At 47.6% G+C, this 19,781-nt stretch overlaps 1 protein-coding gene across 23 annotated transcripts in view; it reads right to left on the bottom strand.

Annotated features, from left to right (window-relative positions):
- COL13A1 (collagen type XIII alpha 1 chain) overlaps positions 1-19,781 on the bottom strand; it is a 77,911-nt gene that overhangs the window by 46,626 nt on the left and 11,504 nt on the right. For 21 of the 23 annotated variants that reach the window (XM_040703194.2, XM_040703193.2, XM_040703203.2 and 18 more), the window contains exons 3-6: positions 6,076-6,083; positions 3,442-3,468; positions 2,274-2,309; positions 1,714-1,740 (exon numbers count right to left, since the gene is read on the bottom strand). In XM_040703194.2, the coding sequence (XP_040559128.1) occupies positions 1,714-1,740; positions 2,274-2,309; positions 3,442-3,468; positions 6,076-6,083 (98 nt within the window). The remainder of the gene's footprint in view (positions 1-1,713; positions 1,741-2,273; positions 2,310-3,441; positions 3,469-6,075; positions 6,084-19,781) is intronic. The other 2 variants (XM_040703196.2, XM_040703202.2) reach the window with 2 other exon arrangements.

Raw genomic sequence — 19,781 nt, 5'->3', positions numbered from 1 at the left:
GGGCTTGCTCTACTGTGGTTTCTGGAAGAAACTGGGTCTGCTACGGAGACAAGCAGTATGATTAATGATGCATCACACTGATTCACTTTGGGCCAGATCCTAAGGCAAACATCAATTCAGAGACCATTCTAGTACCTGAAAACCAATACAGAAATACTTGAAATCTTGCCTCTCCTACACCAAGCTGCACCACGAGAAGGGCTAGAGATTTTGGGGCTGATTTCCAACTCAGTTAGGGCTCACTACAGAGGTCCCAGCAGCAATAATCCCCCTCACCACACATGCCCTTGTAGATCCCAGTGCAAGGGCTGGGTCAGTAGTGGCACAGGCTGCCTTCATTCTTGAAGCAGGCACTGAGAGCCCACCCAGAGCCAGGACCAGCCTGGTCTGCGGGCTCTATCTTCTTGACTGACAATCTCAAAGCTGCTGCTGAAAGTGCAGCACAATTTCCCAAGGCTTTTTCTCTTTTAAAGCGTGAATTGCACTAAGTGGACATGGAAACAAGTCCTTAAGTCGGTAACAGGCAGCTGATAAGAGATGCACAATTAACAGCTGCCAGAACAGCAGCTGAGCTCTCTCCTTCCCACAGTTCAAGATAACCTGCATATCCAGGAAGCCTCTCACACATTCTGCATCAGAGACAAAAGAAGAAGGAGTATGGTGAGCTCCAGGGAAATGGGAGCCACAGGCAGCTGGTCAGCTGCCTCCTGACAGCACTGGGCAAGAGCCTTGCTTGTGTGCATATCAGCTCAGATGGGATGTGGATGAAAACAGCAAATCCCTTGCTGGAATAGCAAACAGCCGCTCTCCAGCTCCTAGCCACCCACGATGTGCAATGGGCAGGAAACATTGTGTCTTTAGAAAGCACTGTGTATCCCTGAGAGGCGGCTCCAGAAGTGCCCAGGGCAGGGCAGCCTTTGGATGGAGCATCCCATAAACCGTGCAGCCTGCAAGCAACAGAACTCTCTGCAAAACTAAGCTGGGACAGCCAAGGATCTCACGGAGGGCTTTAGGGAAGCATGGGCAACTAACAGTGAAATCTTGGTCTGTTAGATAACATTTGTAGGCTCCAACAAACAAGCAGAAGCCTGAAAGCAAGAAGAGAGACTCTCCATCCTGCCTCACTCTTCCTTGCTGTATTTTTCTATCTTCCATGAAAAGGAGCAGATGACTCCCCTACTAGGTGAATATTCATCTCTTTCCTATTTCCTATAACTTGCTCCTTCTCACTGCAGATTCCCAGTCATTCACACACCTCAAATGCACGTCATCACTATTCTTGTAGATGCCAAGTCCCACCATGTCAGAAACAGGAGTGTGCCATCCTATTTTCCTTGCTGTGGCTCACAGCAGAGATTGTGCTGACCCAAGAGGCAGAGAGGAACTGCAAGGGTGATTAGGGTAAGCGGTGCTGCCAGCGTGGAAGAAACTCAGTGGTTAACACCCAGGAAGCCTTGAGGGGAGTCTTGCATGTGCCTGCCAACTCGTACACTGTTAGTAAATTATCATAAACAAGAAACACAGCTTTTTTGGAGTCTGAGTGTCCTGGGAGGAATTTGGGAGATAAACTTACCCTGCTGGGGGAAAAAGCAGGCAGCCCAGGGAGTGGAAACCCGAAGTTGGCTGCAGTGGCCAGGCCTGCAGCTGGGGCGTTTGGGCTGGCCCTACAGGAGAGCAGCCAGGGATGCTAAGGGCTGCGAGGAGCCAACTCACCTTCTCTCCAGGTTGCCCTTTTAGTCCCTGGGTCAGTGGCACCCATCACAGCCACATGCAAGAGGGTGCAGGGGAGAGAGAAAGAGAAAGAGACACAAACACAGGCGTCAGCGGCAAGGGCACACTCCCCTGCCCCAAAACCCGGGCTGCAGGGCTGGAATGAGAAGGGCAGCCACAGTCCCCATCCCAGCCCTCATTCCCATCCTTATCACAGGTTACCTGAGTGGAGAGTAGCCCTAGAATGCAGTGCTCAGCCAGGCAGAGCATGGCCCCCTTGCTTGGGGCAGGGTTATTTGGAAAGGGCAGCAGTAGGCAATGGGCGGGGGTGCATGTTAGCAAGCCCGTGGTTAGCAGAATGGAAGGAAATATCCTTCTCATGTATGTGGTTTACAGGGCGGACCATCCAGTTGCTACCAGGAGAGCCTTCTCAGGTGTGGGTCTCAGAAAGGGTGGCTCTCCTCATGCTGACACCATCCCAGAGTCAGCCTGGAAGCACTCTGACATCTCAGGGTTGGAAGGGGAGAGGGAGGACAACGAACGTGCTAGAGGTCTTGACTTACCGGCCGCCCAGGAATCCCCATTGCGCCTTTGTCTCCCTGGCAATGAAGGCAAAATCAGAGGCAATTGGAAACCGGCCAAAAGCGAGGTCATAAAACTGCACAAATGAGCTGTGCCACAGATGCAGCTGAATGCTGCAGTGCAAGCATCCAGGGATTTTGAGAGAGGAAGAGAGCAAGCTATAGAGAAAGTATGCCTGCAGGGACCCCAACCTGTCTTTAAGAATCTGTGTAAGTTACCAGTTTGCCTGTGTGTAAGGTAAGCCAGAACATCTCACAACAGTAATAACATACAGTGATTTAGGCAAGAAAAGGAAGGCAGGAGATTTTTTTCAAACTAACCAAGTCTAATTCCAATTTCTACTGCTTCACAAAATCCAGGTCCTGGAAACCAGCTTCACGCATCAGTCAAGCGTCACATTTTTCCTCTTTCTTCACTAAAGTCATCTCTAGTGTAAGCTATTTATTTATAGAGTTATTACTCTTGGACTTGAAAATATGCTCCTGTCCAGAAGCAAGAAAAAAAACTGTGGGAAAACAAGCTGACACAGGAAAAAGTATGTCTGGAAGAAGACGTATGAGTGGCTGTGTTCACTGTCCTCTACTCCTTTGAGATACTACCAAGTGAATTGTCAGGGTGTAAACAATCCTAACAGCAGTTTAGGGAACCACTTTGGGTCAGGTGACACTGAACAGAGCCTTATAAACATACGAACACATACGCCACAAGACCAGTGGCAACTTTCTTCAACTACTTACCTACAAGGCAAATCTCTACCTCATACATAAAAAAAGTAAATATGGACTTTCACGTTTGTGGAATTTCACTTAGGGCTGGCTTGTAAATCCTGCTGCAATTACCAAGCCCCATCAGTGAGAAAACAGCACACTGCACCACTCCAAGGTGAAAAAGGCTTCTTCAGAAGTAATATATCCCAAATGTAGGAGGGTTCATAAGGACTACATTGCCCTTCAGTTTGGTACTACAAAGCTCCCATGGTTCCTACGCTGTTAGGAGCCACGACCTGTTGGCAATATGCTATTTTTCCACATTAGAATTACTCTGCAAGATTGTTACCTTCTCACAGCTTAAGAAACCTTGGAGGTCTATGGGTGAATGCATTACCAGACAGAAAGAGAGAACAAAAAAAAGAAAGAATTAAGTATTTACCGGAAGCCCTGGTCTTCCTGTAGCACCCTGAAACAGAATACACAGAAAAAAAAAATAAAGTTAGCTTGAAAATCCAAAGAGAAGGCTTGATAAAAAGAAATCATATGTAAGGGTTTAGGAAACAGAATGGTTAAAAAAATCTCCCTACAGCTTGTTGACCATGAGCTCTGATTGCTTTGGCTTCCTAATCACCTGTTCGTAAAATGTTCTCTCCTTTCAGCATGGCTCTACCCACAGCTCGCTGCCTGCATGGGCTCTGAAGGTATCTGCAAGTCCATGGAGAACAAGCTAATTGCAGGGCTCTGACTTCCTTTCTTAGTTTCCATCTGCTAAATATTAATTTTTCATGTATGGAATTGCTGCAGTTGCCACAGAAATGTTGCATGCTCAGAAATGGGAGGGAAAACATCCACGAGAGGATCTTTTCCTTCGGATGTGGTCCAGACAGCAAAAGAGTCCGGGAACCTCAGTACTATTGCACGATTTCATCATTTCCTTCCTTCCTTCGCCCATTTCAGTTCCAATCTCACCAAATTTCTTGCATGACTGCGGGTTGCCCTTGCCTTCACCAAAGCCTTGATTGACATCAAGGACAACGGCGGGAGCATCTGTTGGGCAAGAGGAGAGTGTAAAGGCTCCTTTTGCTCCTGGGGCTGTTGTTCATCCTTTCCTCGGCTTTTCCCCTGACTGACCAAGACTACAAGCTGGGCTCAGTGCATTTCTAAAGTGGATTTCTGTCCGTTCCCATGCTCAGCCAACATCAGCACCAGCGGCTCAGCCCTACCACCCCACACGTTGTCTTTTGCAAGCTGGGAAAGAAATCTGTGAGAGAGGTGTGAGGTCATCAGTGCTTTGGGGTCACTATCTAGAATGACATACGTGTCTGACAGACAGCCAGGCAGGACCCCTTGTCTGTTGTTCATAAGCTTGAGTTTTCATCCAGTTTTAATAATAAGAACTATTTCCTACGGTATAAAGATTTTCCTACAGTAACATAGAGGACTCTGCTCATCTCTTCAGCTATGAGCCTCTGCTCACAGCAGTTGAACCAGTCTCTCTTGCCAGCCTCTTAGAAAGCCAGAGGTTCTGAGTGAGACAAAGGTGCTGTTAGCTCAGGACAAATTCCGCTTTGGCTAAAGATGCTCAGTCTGCCTGACTTCCTCTTGTTATTTCCATTGGCTGTCGCACTCCTCATGGCCCGTCCTAAAAGTCTACATGTGGAGACAGGTTCAGGGGTCGCAGGAAGCCAGGATACGGTAGCATATATTGTCAGCACTTCTCTGGTGGTCCCACGCATTTCTGCCAGACTTCAATCTTTCATTATGATATTAAATTTCTAGCCCTTTTTGCTGCAAAGAAAGCCTGGAGTGTGCGTCCTCCTTGCCCTGCAAAAGCACAGACTGCTCTCCAGGAGACGTCTGCACTGACCTATTGCTTTCTTTCCTGTTTCTAACGGCAATAATACAAATGCCAACATCACTACCAGTTTTGTGCCACATCCCTTTAGCATCAGTATGCGCCTGCCTGGGGCAGCCCCCTCCAGAGATGTGATCTCCTCCCTGTGACCCAAAGCTAATGCTGAAATACATTCACTTCAGTGGCCAGCCCTGAAAGCCCCTGGGATAAAGGACTGCTGAAGGTTTGCGTGGATCAGGGCTTCCAGCTGTAAAATACTTTCAGACCTTCTGGCATGGAAGGTGCAACTTTTTGGAGATTGCTGCCATTAAAAGGGACTGTGCTCATATATCTGTGGGAGTCCAGTCTACAGCATTTTTGACTTGATGAAAGGGGAAAATAGGTTGTGCAGCAACTACTTCTTCTCGGAACGTCATCTGCAAACTGTTTAAGACATTTTTGCAAAAACAGACAAAAGATGACTACCGTATGTTTAACTTCTCATGTTCCTTCATGCAAACCAAGTATAGTTACTCTATTGTACGTGAATATAAGCCATTTCCTCTGGAAGGACTGTGCTAGAGACAATATAACGTTTCTTTATAATCCTGAGAGATGTCGATACATGGCCTCATTCCTTGCATTACTTCTTCTGATTCACTGTGGGTCTCTTAATAGCTGTAAGAAAACTTCTGCAATAACCTAGCTGTTTTCCTGCAGCCTAAATCATCTGCGCTGAGGTTTTGCATTAGCTAACATTTGAAAAGGAAGCTGTCAACACACTTCTCCCTCTGAAATTGATAGCTACCCAGCTACACTTGAAGGCCCAGCAGTTCAGCAAGCCTGGGTGATAGCAGCAAGCAAGTCCCTACAGCTCAGCTCGCGCCATGTGTTTGCGATCTGTCTTTCCGTTTTTCACAAACATGTCTCGTTCAGCGTGTGGCATCCAATGCATGCAAAGCACATGCAGCTGATCCCCCTGGGGTATGTGGGGCCAAATGCTAACGCACAGATTTCTGAGCCCTCGCATTTGCTTTGTCCCCAGCCCTGCAATCCCTCTGTCTTGCCCTCAGAAGTTGTGACATAGCAAAGAACAACTCCATCCCAATACAGGTCCTGAGCACCCACAGTACTTGCTGTTTGTGAGATCCCAAGGTGGGCACCACAGACTGGAGACTGCCAGTTCATGCCCCACAGACCATGTCAGTAGTTTGTACACCATAGCGTTTCAGTACTTACAGGTGGACCTGAAACACAGAAAGAAAAACAAAACAAAACAAAAGAGGAATTAATTTTTAATGCAATAAATCCTAAGGAAAATGACTAGTTAAACACATTGTCACTGTCCTTTTGGGCTGATACTCATGTTGCTCCCATTTCTTGATGCACTTCCAACCACCTCCTTGGTCTTTAATTAAGGTATTCGCACAATTAGCAGCATTGCTCACCAGTCACCACAAGTACAGGGCAGCCCCAGAAAGCCCCATGTTGGGAAGGCTGTAAGTCAGGCTGTACAATTGTTGTTGGTTCCTTGGCACACAGGGGTCTCCTCCTTGAGTGTGACACTGCTAAGCACGGGGGACTCATTACATGCAGAACTCCCCCTCGCATCCCATCTGCCCATCAGAGTCAAGAAAGGAGGTTAATTTGCCCTCTTGGAAGAGATCCCCTCAAAACCTGAGGGTTTATTTTAGATTGGAAAGCCTGCATCTTCCTCATATAGAACCACTGTACTGTATAGATGAGGGCTTAAACAGCACACTTCTTTCATTGGTTCCCAGAAATTTCCTCAAAACCCTGACAGATATTATGTGCAGAAAAAAAAAAAAAAAAAACCCTGGACTCACTATTTTGTGGTTTCCTCTCTGTGGGAGAATTGAGACACACAATACAACTGTCACGGGTTTCTACATTTTCCATACTTCCTAGACACTCTTCCCCCCCCGCCCCCCACCTTTTTTTTTCTCTCTTTTTGGCTCCACATCAAGTGCCAAGAGGTAAAACTAAGCATTATAGCAGGCAAGCTGACAGATAATAGGCAGCAACCCCTACTTTGCACAGGGCGTAGATGTCATGGTAAACACCTGCAGAATAACGTCCTCATCCTGAAAATGCCCTTGGATGAACATCCATAAAGTACAGGAGACTTTGGATGAACAAACATTTTCTGTGTTGAAAAGGTTTCGTTTAATACGATGCTAGCAAACAGTTTGACTATCTAGCTTCAGAAAGCTAGTCAAACAATGTTTTCAGTCTTGTGCTCAACTTTCTTCTAGGTTGATTAAAAAAAAAAAAGTGTACTTTTCTGTTAAAATAAAATAAATTAATAAATTTAAGAGTTAAGCATGTGGCTGCTGATCAACAGAGCTAGGGCTGAGCCAGATGGCTCAACAACCCAAAAATGAGAACAACACTACCCAAATTTAGGACAGGAGCTCAGTGGGCACCGGACTTGGTTGATCAGCAATTGCCTGCCGCCAGCGTTGGCGCTGGTCGCTGTCCTACCCTGTGTGCCAGGCTGAACAACAAAACAGTTTCTGATCAGAGGTCATTTTGGAGGACAAGGTCAGACTCAGACCCAGGAATTCCAATTTCTGCCAGACTTGAAGAAAAAAAAAAAAAACACTTTTTTGAGTTTGGCTTGGATGACAGTGAGGTTCTGTGAGAGAACTGCTTTGGAGATATTTTGTTTCGGAGTGAGCACCCTGCCACAAGGTCATTGCTTACCGCCTGCCAATACACGGACTTTGTTTCCATTAGCAACAGTATAGACCCTTAATAAACCGCCTACCCATCTGCAAGGCTCTGGGGCACCTGTGGGTTGCATGAACCAAACTGCTTAGCTAACATTAACAGCAAACGAACCTTGAGCTACCCCTGCCCTTCCATACCCAATGCAGCCAGACAGCAGCACAATCAACAATGGTACTGCAGTACTGCTGAGAGAAAACATGAGCTTGTGTCTGCTCCAGAAGCTGCATCCGCAGAGCAGAGTAAATCAGCGGTGCCGGCAGCTCTGGGTCCATCGGGCTGTGCACCCCACGCAGATCAAAGGCTGGAGGCATCCTGGAGGCTCATCTTTGTTATATGCCCTCTATAAAATTAATGGCTACACAAAGAGGGGCTGCACAGTCTTGTATAAACACGCATCTGTGAGCTGGGACATGGCTTTGGCTGCAGTAACTCAATCACAAAGACCATCCAGGACCGGGCTTCAAATGCTGTGTGATCCAAAAGAAAGCAAAGCCCTGCAGTCACTCCTAAAGGAAACGTTACTTCGCACAGGGTAGAGAAGGAGGAAGGAAGAGGCACTGCTGGATGAGCTGTCATGGAGCACCAGGGATTTTACAAATTGAAATAATGCTTCTGCAAGGTGTATTTATCATGTTCTGTCACAGTGATTAACGAGAAGGTTGAGCAGAGCTTCTAAAGAAGCTCGGTCTTTACTAAAACAAGTAGTTTAATGCATATTAGAAAAAAAATCGTGGAAGGTGGGAGGGGATCTTCACACCTCTGCTCCCTCTACCCTTGTGAGCAGAGCTACAAAACTAAGCAAGAGCCTTTGAACACCCGGGCACAGCTCAGCAGAGCTCCACGGGCTGCCCGTGCTGCTTCTAACAGGTGACCTGACTGCACAGGTGCTTAGAAAAAGCAAGGTGAACTGCAGCAGTCACCACAGAGTCACTGTATTTTGAAGCCCACCTTGCCAGGGCCAGAGCACTCCTGGTGCTGGTGCAAAGGCTGCACCATAACCAATAGACTGCAACAGGCGGGCTGCAAGGCACAGGAGGGCTGTAAGAGATCGCTGTTTATCCAGCTGCAGTGCTCATTGAGCAGCAGGGGACAGAGGGATGGGACGGAGCAAACGTGTTGGAAGTGAACGAGTGGGAGGAAGCAGCCAGCCTCCCGCAAAGAGGAGACCTCCAGAGCACCTCTGAAAAGGAACATTAGAAAAACACGGAGTTCTTGTGGGGGTACCTGGGGTCCCTCCAAACATATGGCCTCTGAAAATTAGCATCATCTGCATCATCCCTTCTCTACTGTGCTGGTTTTTAGGCAGATAGAAATTCTCCTTATAGAAGATCTACCTTTCCTGTAGGCCAAGCAGGTAAAAGAACAGCCGTGGTCTGCAGCCCACCATACTGCACATACAGAGGAGGCATGCCTGCAGTGAGCTGTGGGGCTGTGCCACAGAACCCTCCACTCACTTGTCCTTCCTCATGGCATGTTCAGTGACTCTAAAACAAAACTGCAATGACTCCTTTTCCCTCAGCCACACAGAGAGACAAAAAGCCACCCTCCAAAGTGCAGTCTCTTTGGGCCCAGAATAGGGGATGCTTAGTTTTGTAAGTGGGTCATATTTATCCTAATCTGACAAGTCCCATGTCCCAGTACATTGCATCTTAAAAGCCAGAAAACATTAGAGTGGGTCAGCGTGGTGTGAGACCTCTCTGCTAATGGCAGAGATATCTCCCAGCAGTTCTCTCCAGACTGATAGGATCACTGAAACTATTCCATCCATTTAAGGGCATTTCCCAACATCTGGAAAAGTGGCCATTCTTAAAACACTCTCAAATGCTGATGCTAAATTTTTGTTCCCCTGGCTTCTTGCAGTCAGTCTACAACGTAGGCGTCTTGCAGCTTGCTCCAAACTTGAGGAATAATCTCCACATATGAGGAATTTCTTTCTACTCCATGGCACAAACAATATAAGGAGGGTAGGGAAAAAACATAAAGACATTGCCATTGCCTCCTTGGATCATCCTCACTACACACAGCAGCAGGAGGGGAGATGTAAACATGTAATCCACCCCTGCAAGGAAATCCAGCCATTTCCAGAGCCAGAAGGAAGCCATAGCGAGTTGGAGAGATACAGTTACTTCCTGACATCCAGGACTGTTAATTGACAACAAGATAGCTGTGGCCAGGCAATTAGTTATGAAATGCTGATTAAAATGTCAGCAGCCCCAGCACAACCCTACCTGGGGCAGGAAGCCCCTCTGAGCAGCACAGCCCCATTTCAGAGCAGGCAGGCCCCAGCTGGGTGCGTGGAGTATGGATGGTGGGTTTTGCCGGTTTTGAAGACTGGCCATAATGCAGTTTTGAAGCCTGGGAGAGTTCTCATAGTCTATTGGAGATCTTTCCTACTTCCATCAGGAGACAAATTATTCAGGAGAAGGAGCATTAACTCAGAGAGCTGCAAACAAAAAGGCAAAAATACCACATGCCTGCCTGATAACAATAGAAATAATTGCCATAATTCAATAATCTTAGTTAAATTAAAGACAACTGAAAGCTTCAAAACAGAAAACATTTTATCAGCAGTGATTTCCCAAAACACGCCCCCAGAAAAGTTGCTTCAGGTAATGTCAACTACCCATGCATAAAACTCCCTCCAAAGAGCACCAACCTCTGCCAAAGGCCAGGCCCTGTCCCCAGAACAGCACTACTCAGCAAGGCAAGAGGTTCTTCAAAGAACCACAGCAATGTTGGACAGCAAAAAGGCTATCAGGACTTCACTGCCAAAAAATGTGACCAACGTTAAGCTGCGGCACTAGGTTATGCCAGTCACTCAAGCTCGCCTCCGAAATCAAACCCATGACATCACCGAGCCTCAGCAGTTGATATCAGCAGCTGTTGAGGATAGAAGTCACTGCTCAGGCACTCTGAGCATCCGCGTGCATCACCACCAGCCTCGGCCCAGGAGGAACCATCAAACAGAGAGCCAGAAAGAAGACCATGTCAAAAGTGAGCAAGAAGGAGAAATAATTAATGAATTTCTCATGGAGAAATTAAGATGATTTAACAGCAGTTGCAAAAAGAGTAGAGTCTAATAGTAATACTCTAATAGTTAAGCCACAGGCTCAAACTGCATCTCTGAGCATCCACATATTTTAAGAAATGCCTAAAAGCACAACAGGAGCCAAATGCGCCTCCAGAGCCAGAAGAGGAAAATCTGGGCCATCCGCAGCAAGCCCGTTAGGCAGAGTGAAGTGCTCACAGGCAAGCGATCAGAAACAGAAAAAGAAATACTCTGACAAGCATCGGGGAGAGTCCCTCGTGAAAATAAAGGCAAAGGTCCAAGAACAGACAGTCCACAGGGTGCTATGGCTGCACCCAAGGTGAGCACAGCACCTCTGGCACTGCCACGGGACACAGTGGGATGGCCAGTGCAGGGCAGAACAATACTTGCTTTGGGCAGGCATTCATGGGTCAATTTGTTCTTTCCATGCAGCAAACAATCGTGTTTGTGCTGCCATGCTGAAACACTTAGCACCACAGAAAGGGAAGAAAACAGGGTTGGGAAGGGCCCCTGGGGTCAGAGCTCTCAGTGGGTTTTCTCTCTTGGGATCTGGAGGCCCCCTCTGGGTTTTCCAGTAGCAGCGCAGGCCCTGGATGGTAAATTAAAGCCGGATGGCAGCAGGCTTGCTGTGCTTCACCAACTTCTACCAAAGAGCCGGTGTGCCCTTGGGCTCCTGCAAACTGCCAGATGAAATCTGCAGCTCTCAACTGTCCCATTTCTCTTCCCCTCCTGCCTCCCTCAGGCAAACCAAACAGAGATGAAAAGATTCCCGGGGAATGAGAGGGACATGAAATTGAGAAGGGAACATCTTCAAAGCAACCAGAGGAAAAAAGTCTCTACCTAACCCATTTGGGCAAATATTTCTCTAACCTGCTCCTGTCCCTCTGCAGATGGAAACTCCATACTCTTGCCTCGTGATACAGTCCAGGGAATACTCATGCCCTGATTCATAAGGCCCTATTTATTATCTTTCTTAGATGCTACCCAAAATTTCCAGTATTGTTTAAGCCAACCGATAATCTCTCTGATGTACAGCAGGCTTGGAGAACAGACTTGTTTTATTTCTCTCCTCTTTGCGGTCACCTTTTACATGTTTGAAGTCTGCTCTCCTGCTCTCACTAGTTTTCTCTTGTCTTCAGACTAAACAAAACCTAATTTTTCCAGTCCCTCTGTAGCAGCCATGTTTTCTGGACCTCCAGTGATTCTCATTGGCTTATTGCCTAAGTCAATGGCAGAAGCCTTGGCAAAGGCAGGAGACATGGTGTCAACATACCTCATCCATGAGCTCTTAGTCACAGAGGGAAAGTGAGTTTCTTCCTGACACTGCCTTTGCCTGATGTCCTTGTGTCTAGTGTCCACTCTCCTGCTCCACTGCAGGAGGTCTTCTTGCTTACCATGAACTTCTGTATTTTCTTGGTGTCCTTGATAGTCCTACTGTATACTATGCTTTCAGGTTTTTTTCCTGCATACTGATTTATTTCAAATCCTTCCAGCTTCACTTTCTTCTGTCATGAATCCCAGCTCACTGAGGAGTTTGTGATTTTCTTTTGTTGACTCCTCCCTATATCCTTTAAACCAGGATGGTTTCAAGCTCCTCTGACTATTAACTCCCCTCAAATCCTTCCCCAGGGACCCTACCACACTACCTTGTCTTGTTCCTTCTGCACTTTTGAAGTCCATCTCAGAGAACTGGACATTTGCATGAGCACCTCACAACTTGTAGTCTGAAGATGTCCAATGCAAAAAGCTACCAGCCCAATGAAATCCTACTCTTGATAGAGTAGATGTTTGACAGTCTTTTCGCAGCCACCACTCCATACCTAACACATCCTCTAACATATCCTATTCCACACCAGAAACATGGAAGATGGTGTCTGAAAGCTCTAGAGATCCAACCTGGTTTGAAAATCGCATCTGGTTACTCAGAAGATCTGAAATTCCTCCACCAAGATGCTGACTGCTTCTTCACTGCTTGGTCGGTCCCTGTACAAGTCCTACTCCTCAGTGAGCTGCAGAATTAGAATCACAAGGAAGAACTGGACAAAGTAAATCATGGCTGGTAAAGAGAAAAACACAATCCACTGCACTTTTACTTCCTGCTGAAAACCTCTCTCGTAATACAGTTGTCTGGGAACAGCAGAAATTTGGAGCTTACTACAGCTAATAATTATTTAAATCCATACTCTGCTCCCACACTTAAAATTCTAATGATGCATTTCACTTGTCAAATTTCACAGATTAATTTTCTTCCTACGTCATTTTTAGTAGCTGATTTTAGTGCACTGTTACTATTTTTTCTTTAATTCTTGTTTTTCTTCTCTTTTCTCCATCTGCTAACTCTTTTCTTCTTCCTTCCTCCTTCCAAAATATTTTGCAACATTTGTAACAGCAAATTCTGTCACCTACTCGGGAAGGAACAAAAGACTATTGTGTTCCATTTATCTTATTTATAATAGATTCCTTCCTCAAATACCTTGTGGACTGCCAGTGCTGTCTTCCAGATCTTGTCTCACACCCTTTTGAGTTATAAAAATGGTTGGGAGAGTCTTTCCTTTAGCCAAGACGTTTTTCCACCCAAGTTGATTGATAGCTCCCAGTTACCACTAATTACCCTATCAGCAGTTGGACATAAGCCTAGCCACAGTGCTCTTCCTCCAGAGGCCAGCAATACATCCCTGTCGCTCGTTATCCTCTTCTTCAAGGATGGAACAAACTGACTAATTAAAGACACCATAAATTCTTCCTTCGGGCTCTTTCCTGATGTGCTGCCTTGTTTCCAAACAGAGCATGTGGAGGAAAGCAGGACTGATGCTAGTCCTTTCAAAAGGAAAAATGTGACAGGGTTTCTGAGCCCAAGCGGGTTTGCACAGCATGTTTTATTGCACAGGAAGAGGAGGGTACCCATTCATTCATTCAAATATAGTTAACACTTTCTTAGCACACCTCAGACTCTGAAAGGTTTGCTTAGCTTGGCTCCTACCCCTGTGCAGGGCTCTGCCTCACAGGAAGCAAGCTGGGGCAGCTCACACAGATGGAGACAACCCATCCTGGCTAACAGCAATAAAAGGATTCACGACTTTCCCTGCCTAGAATGAACTGGCATGCAGATCCCTTCCATGAAACCTCCAGTGCCCAAATCAGATGTGTTGCACAGTCTGTGTTACAGAGAGAGCCACAGGACTGGAAATGCACAAAAAAAAAAAAAAAAAAAAAACAGCCTCCAACCAACTCACTACCACACTCTTGGCCACACTCGAGAAAGCATGTGTATTCTGTCATATTCTCACTCTTGCTAATCTAACTTAACAAATAAATTTGCTAAGCTCCACATAGGTTTTTTTTTTTGCCAGGGGCTGCATATACCTGTCAGGGCCTCCATCTTGAGGCCAAAAAAATTTCTTCTTTAACATACAAGTCCCTATTCTTTAAAGTAGTTTCTTGATAATCTCAAGAAGAAAAGAAAGCAATGAAGATGGAAAAGTGAGATATTTCCCCCTGGAGAAGAGGAAAAATAACTTGGAAGAAAGCCAATGAAGGCAAAGGCTGAATGCACAGTAAATCACACCATCCAAGGGCAGACGTGTCCCACACCAGCCCTTGATCCAAGAGTTGCACAGCTGTAATTCCCTTTCCTAAAGGAACTGAGAACTACTTCTGACCATCTTTCCAAAAACTCCAGGACCTCTTCCCATCAAAAGTCAGGTTAATGCAGTGGCAGAAGATGGTAACCCATCTGGGATGCCTTTGAAATTCAGGAAAAGAGGAAGTCACAAGCCACTCAATAGCCCCCATTTCCTACTCTTTCCCCAGAAAAGAAAAAAAGAAAAGAAAAAAAACCCCAACATTTGCCATAAGTGCAGATGTCATCTGTGAGCAAAAGAAAAAACATCAACATACACAAACCAGCAGTGAACTGAGCAACAAGTTATAACATCTTTCCAAAAAACATATTTCTTTCCACTTCGCCTTTCCTTCTGTTTTTTACAGCAAGCTAAATCACACTGCACTCAAGATGCCAAACAGAGCTTCACTACATCACAGCAACTCCTCAGGTTGTGCCACAGACCCATAAGTGCTGTGCACTTTTAAGGGCTCAATCCTTCTTTCATGTTGCACATAGTAGCATTGACGGGGGAATTCATCTGTAGGCTACCTTTTGGGAAGACACAACTGCTTCCCTTTTGCTGCCAAAATCCTTCTACTAAGGAGCTAATATTTTAAAAGTAAATAAAAAAGGCCAAAAAAAAAAAATCCCAGTCCATTGTGCACTGCAGCTCTGTTAGGGACAGGGCCAACACACAACTCCCAGCAGCTGCTGCTGCCTCCAGCTACATCCCTTCCCTCAGACAGCAGCAGTTGATGATGGAGGACAAGCAAAGAGCAACTACAAGGATTCAGACGCATCCCAGTACTGGGTCTGCCCCCAGAACAACCCCTTCCCAAAATAAAGCACAGCCCACATCCCTAAGCCCCCTCTACCTGCTGTTGGCTCGTCCACATAATGAGGGGAGCTGGTGTGGATGGGATCACTGGGTGGTCCCCGGCTAGTGTGCGTGCTGCCCGGAGCAATACCAAATCATAATAAACAAGTCCCTCGCACAAAGCACTGTCAGTTCAAATTCCAGTTTAGTTGATATAATCTTCATCTTTTTTTTGAAATAAAGAATTAAGAAAAAGAAGGAAAAAAAAAAGAAGAAAGAAAAAGAAGAAAAAAAATAAAGAAAAAGCCAGACATCCTAAGGGAGAGGAGTGAAGCAAGCGATGGATTGAGACTGTTCGTGTGTGCTTCAGCCCCCCGGTGTGGGGAAAATATGCTGTTAATCAGCTCCCTCCCTGGGGGATATGCTAATTTAATTACCTCCCATCTGCGTGGTCCGGCCACGATGCTGCTCGCCCAAGACATTGCATGAAGAAGGAGCAGACAGTGAGCCTCAGCAGCTGGGCTGGGGCAGGATGGGAGAGCAGAGCAGGAACTCTTCCAGCCGCATTTGGGGAACATGGGGTGAATCAGTCTAAGGAGGCTGCACAAGGGGACTGCCTCTTGAATGCCCACACAAAAGAAGAGGGCACCATCAAAGGGCTCATCACCACCCAACCAGAGCCACGGGCATCATATCTGAAAAGGGAGCTGGTATGGGGGAAGTGCAGCAAAGACGTACAAGGGTGTTTCCAGATGGGAAATGAGAGAAATAGCCAAATGATATGAAGTGGCCCAGTTAGCAGCATCTGATAGTCAGGGTGTTAGCAGGCCACCCTTCAGCACCCATGGGGAAGGCAGCAGTGACACAGTGTCACAGCTGCACCACCCGTGCAGCACAGACCCTTCATATGAGCACATCTCTTCAGCCCTCCAATTGTCATGCTGCTGGCATTTTGTGACGCTAAACATGGGATGCATCAAAGCACTGCTCCAATGCAGACACATGTTTTCCAGGGCTAATGTTTCACAATGCTCACAAACGTCAAAGAAGAAGCACAGAGCAGAGCAGCATGCCAGGAAACCAGGGTGTGAGCTATGGTGAGCCCATCAGGGAGTATGCGAGCAAGAGAGACCTCTGAGCTAGGGGTTATACAGGGGCTGGCGCAGGGGAAACTGTGAGAGCAAAGGGCCTCTGAGCTTTCTCTGCAGAGAGGACACATCCCTGTGTCAAGTGGGTTCGATCACTCTGTGACGCAGCTGGGACATCCAGAAGCAGAAAGTGCTGGGACCAAGCATGACACCTATGGTACTGCCTGCCAACACCCTACAGTCATTTTCCAGGAGTTAAGAGGAGAGAACCACACCCTAGAGCTGAAGTTCCTCCCTTTGCTCACCTCTACAGCCCAGTGGGGTCCTGATCCAATGCAGGAGCTCAATCACAAAGCTTGGTCCAGCTTTCTCTTGTCCAGATGCTTCAGGAGCATCTCTCCTCGAAACGTCACACTGGACAGTCACTTTGAAGTGGCTTCAGCACTTCGCAACACATGAGCTTCTGCTCTTCTACCTGAGGGACAGCCGGGATGTTTAATAATTAAAGTCCCTACGCTTGCCTGTGCGAAAAGCATTGCTGCATCTTTAATGGCTGCCAGTGATGGGAAACTCATTGGAGTGTGCGTTTGGAGGGGGAAAAGGTTAAGATGATTAACTGGTGCTAACAAGTTTAGGATGTGGAAGAAGTATTTTCTTGGACGTCCATCAAAGGGAGGATTGAATGTTCCCCGGGTGGGGGGGCGGGTGGTATGTGTTTAACAGATGAGGTTTCTGCCTCTACCAGCTCTGCCTCCCAAAGCCTCCCAGCCCTGCATGATGCAATCTCTCCTTTTTAAACTTCTCCCCAGGCCCCATCAGCTGTACCTGAGGCCCCACCGCCTGGCACAGAGGCTGAAAATTGATCTGGGGGGAGGAAAGCCGCCCCGCCGCTCTTCCTGTTGATCTGTGCCCTGGGACACCTTTTGGGCACCAGCGCATCAGCCTCGCTCTCTCCCCACGGCTGCGAAGACACAAGCAGATGCCCGGAAGAGCAGAGAGGGAATCAGGTATCACCTGACGCCTCACAGAAGAGGGCTCCTCATGTCCCTGCTGCAAAACCCTACTCCCTGCCTGGGTGGGGACACCAAGGAGAGCCATCCCCACCATCAACAGCCTGCTTTGTACCTCTCCGTTGCCATTAAGCATGCAGCAGCAGCTAACACTGGCACCACTGCAAAGTCCCCTTGAAAACAGTTTTGGAGCGAGTCGCTTGGCGCCTGCAACATCCCCTTTGGCCCATCCTGGGTATTTTTGGTGCTTCTCGTGGGCTGGCAGGCGCCCACGCTTTGCGCAAGTGCCCTGCAGTTGAGCCTGGCGGACGGTGCAACTCGCCCGCATTCCTCCCGCCACCACAAAGCTGTCGGGATGGGCAGCACTCGTGAGACCCGCATCGCAGGGCCCGGACATGCGTCAGTGGCTGACGCAAACCAGCCCGGCCATGTGCACGCAGCCCAGGCCTGGGAAAACTCCTCCACCCCAGTAGCGCTCGCACTGAATCAAAGCCCTCGAGTACAGTAGCAGCACAATGCACTCCTTGGGTTTCCCCAGCCATCTGGGATGTCTTTGCCTTGCTTTGTCACCGCGCTGATTTATGCCCATATGTACCATATACATTGCAAACACAGGCACGCAATGGTGTAAACACTTCCACCAAACATCTGTACACAAACCCATCAAATATGCAGAAGCTCTCTGCTGCAGCCATCCACAGGAATCCTGGATGCCCTGCAGGCAACCTGCTGGGCCCCGGTCTGAATGAAGGGTGCCAATCCCCACCAGGCCCATTATTTGCATGTCTGGGGCAGCAAAGGGACAGTAAAGGTCACAGTGGGACAGTTCCCTCTTACAAATGCAGTCCTCCAGTAGTAGAGGGTTGAGAGAGGAGCCCAGGGGCACCCAGGAGATAGGCTCAAACATGGCAGTAGGGAATTACACAAACAAGAATACGGGCCCAAATAAACAGGCCACCTTCTCGCAGAGCACCTGTGTCCATCACTGTACCTCAGCACCTTCTCTTTTGACTACATCAACTCCGTTTCTAAGCATCTGCTGGACAAAGAGGGAAGGTAGCAACTCTTCCCCTCCTAGCTCCACTGGGTGACAGCACCATCATGGTGCGCTTGTATTCCAGCTGTCTTGCAGCCTAAGCAACACTTTCAGCTGTATTAACTGCTCACATGAGCCCACAACAGCAGGCTCACTAAACTCATTTAAACCTGAATTAAGCCGCTTTACATCCCAAATGCAGACTAAACAGGATGAGCTGATGCCTAGGAGAACAAGGAGCATCCTTGCTCCCTGTTACCATCCCTTGGCGATGGATGTGGTGAGCTCCAGGTGAGGCAAGGGCTCGATCTGCTCCAGGCTGTTGTGTAAGAGCACAGCTGCCTGCATGTTCTGAGAAAGAGAGTTAGCCGACCAAACAAATTGTTTGTTTGTTTTTTTCTGAGTCGTTCACCCCCATCTATTCATAACTTCTCTCAGAATCTGTGGAATTCATTGTGTGGTTTGCATCTTCAAAACAAATGAAACAACAGTATGCCTAAACCAAACAAACCCCAATCCAATATACAGCTAGCAGGCCATGGCGCATGAGCAACCTTCGTGGCTGAAGTGTGTGTATACTCTGGAGGGCCAGAAAAATGTGGATGGGGGAATACAGTTAAATTTCAGGGAATAATAGAATTCCCAGGGGGAATTCTTAAAAAGGAGGGAGAAAGAGCAGAAGTATTTAAGCAATGATGATGCTGCAACTTTGCTGCCAGATGCGCTGCACCGTGGGGTGCTGTGCCAGCTAATGGCACTTTCTGATGCAGCAATGTGCTGCTCCAGCCACGGCACTGCTGGATGCTCAGCCACAGCAGCCCAGCAGCACTGCTCCCCCCAGAGCTCGGCTCTCCAGCAGCCCGCTCACAAGGGCTTTGCCGGTATATCTGGAGAAAGAGGCAATGCATAAAGTTCCATTCTCTTTTCTTTTTTCTTTCTTTTTTTTTTTTTTTTTTTTTTTTTTTGCCTTAGAGGTTGCTTATAAGCTGCATTTAGACATTTTTAAAGCAGAAAAAGGATTGCCTTACAGCCCAGAACATCCTCTGTGTAGCCTGCACAGAAAACTGCTGACTTCTCATCCCGAAAACTGGTCAAACAAAAACACAGAGCTTCAAACACACCTCCTGACAGAGGGGCTGTGAGGCTGAGAGTTTCATTATCCTCTCCTGCCTCACGTTTCTCTTGGCTCTGAGTCAGAGCCACCAACTCAGCTTGTAGCCCCTGGCATTTAAATAGCTACGGAGTGACCTTTCCACTCCACACCAATGATCCAAAATCCTGCTTGGGTGCTGTGATGCTGCTCAGCCCACACTGCCCAGGATCAGTCCCCATCCCCACCATCCATATCCGCCAGACCCGGTCGTGCCCTTCCCAGTGTTTCCTCCCTTTGCCGGGCCAGGCAGGGGTCAGGACGTGGGAAATCCTGCTGCCTCCTGCCAGCTGGCCTTGCCGGCACTGGGTGACACGTCCTGGGTGGAAGCCAAGGCCCCACCACAGCCCTGCAACACTTCTTGCTGGCCTCCTCCTGGGGTAAGCAGGATGCTTGGACCAAGCGTGCATGCCATGCGTTACACAGCCCCAGGTCAC

Source organism: Gallus gallus, chromosome 6 (genome assembly GCF_016699485.2).
Source record: "Gallus gallus isolate bGalGal1 chromosome 6, bGalGal1.mat.broiler.GRCg7b, whole genome shotgun sequence".
Lineage (NCBI taxonomy): Eukaryota > Metazoa > Chordata > Aves > Galliformes > Phasianidae > Gallus > Gallus gallus.
Note: the sequence above shows the minus strand (reverse complement) of the source record. Positions and strands in the feature narration are given on the sequence as shown.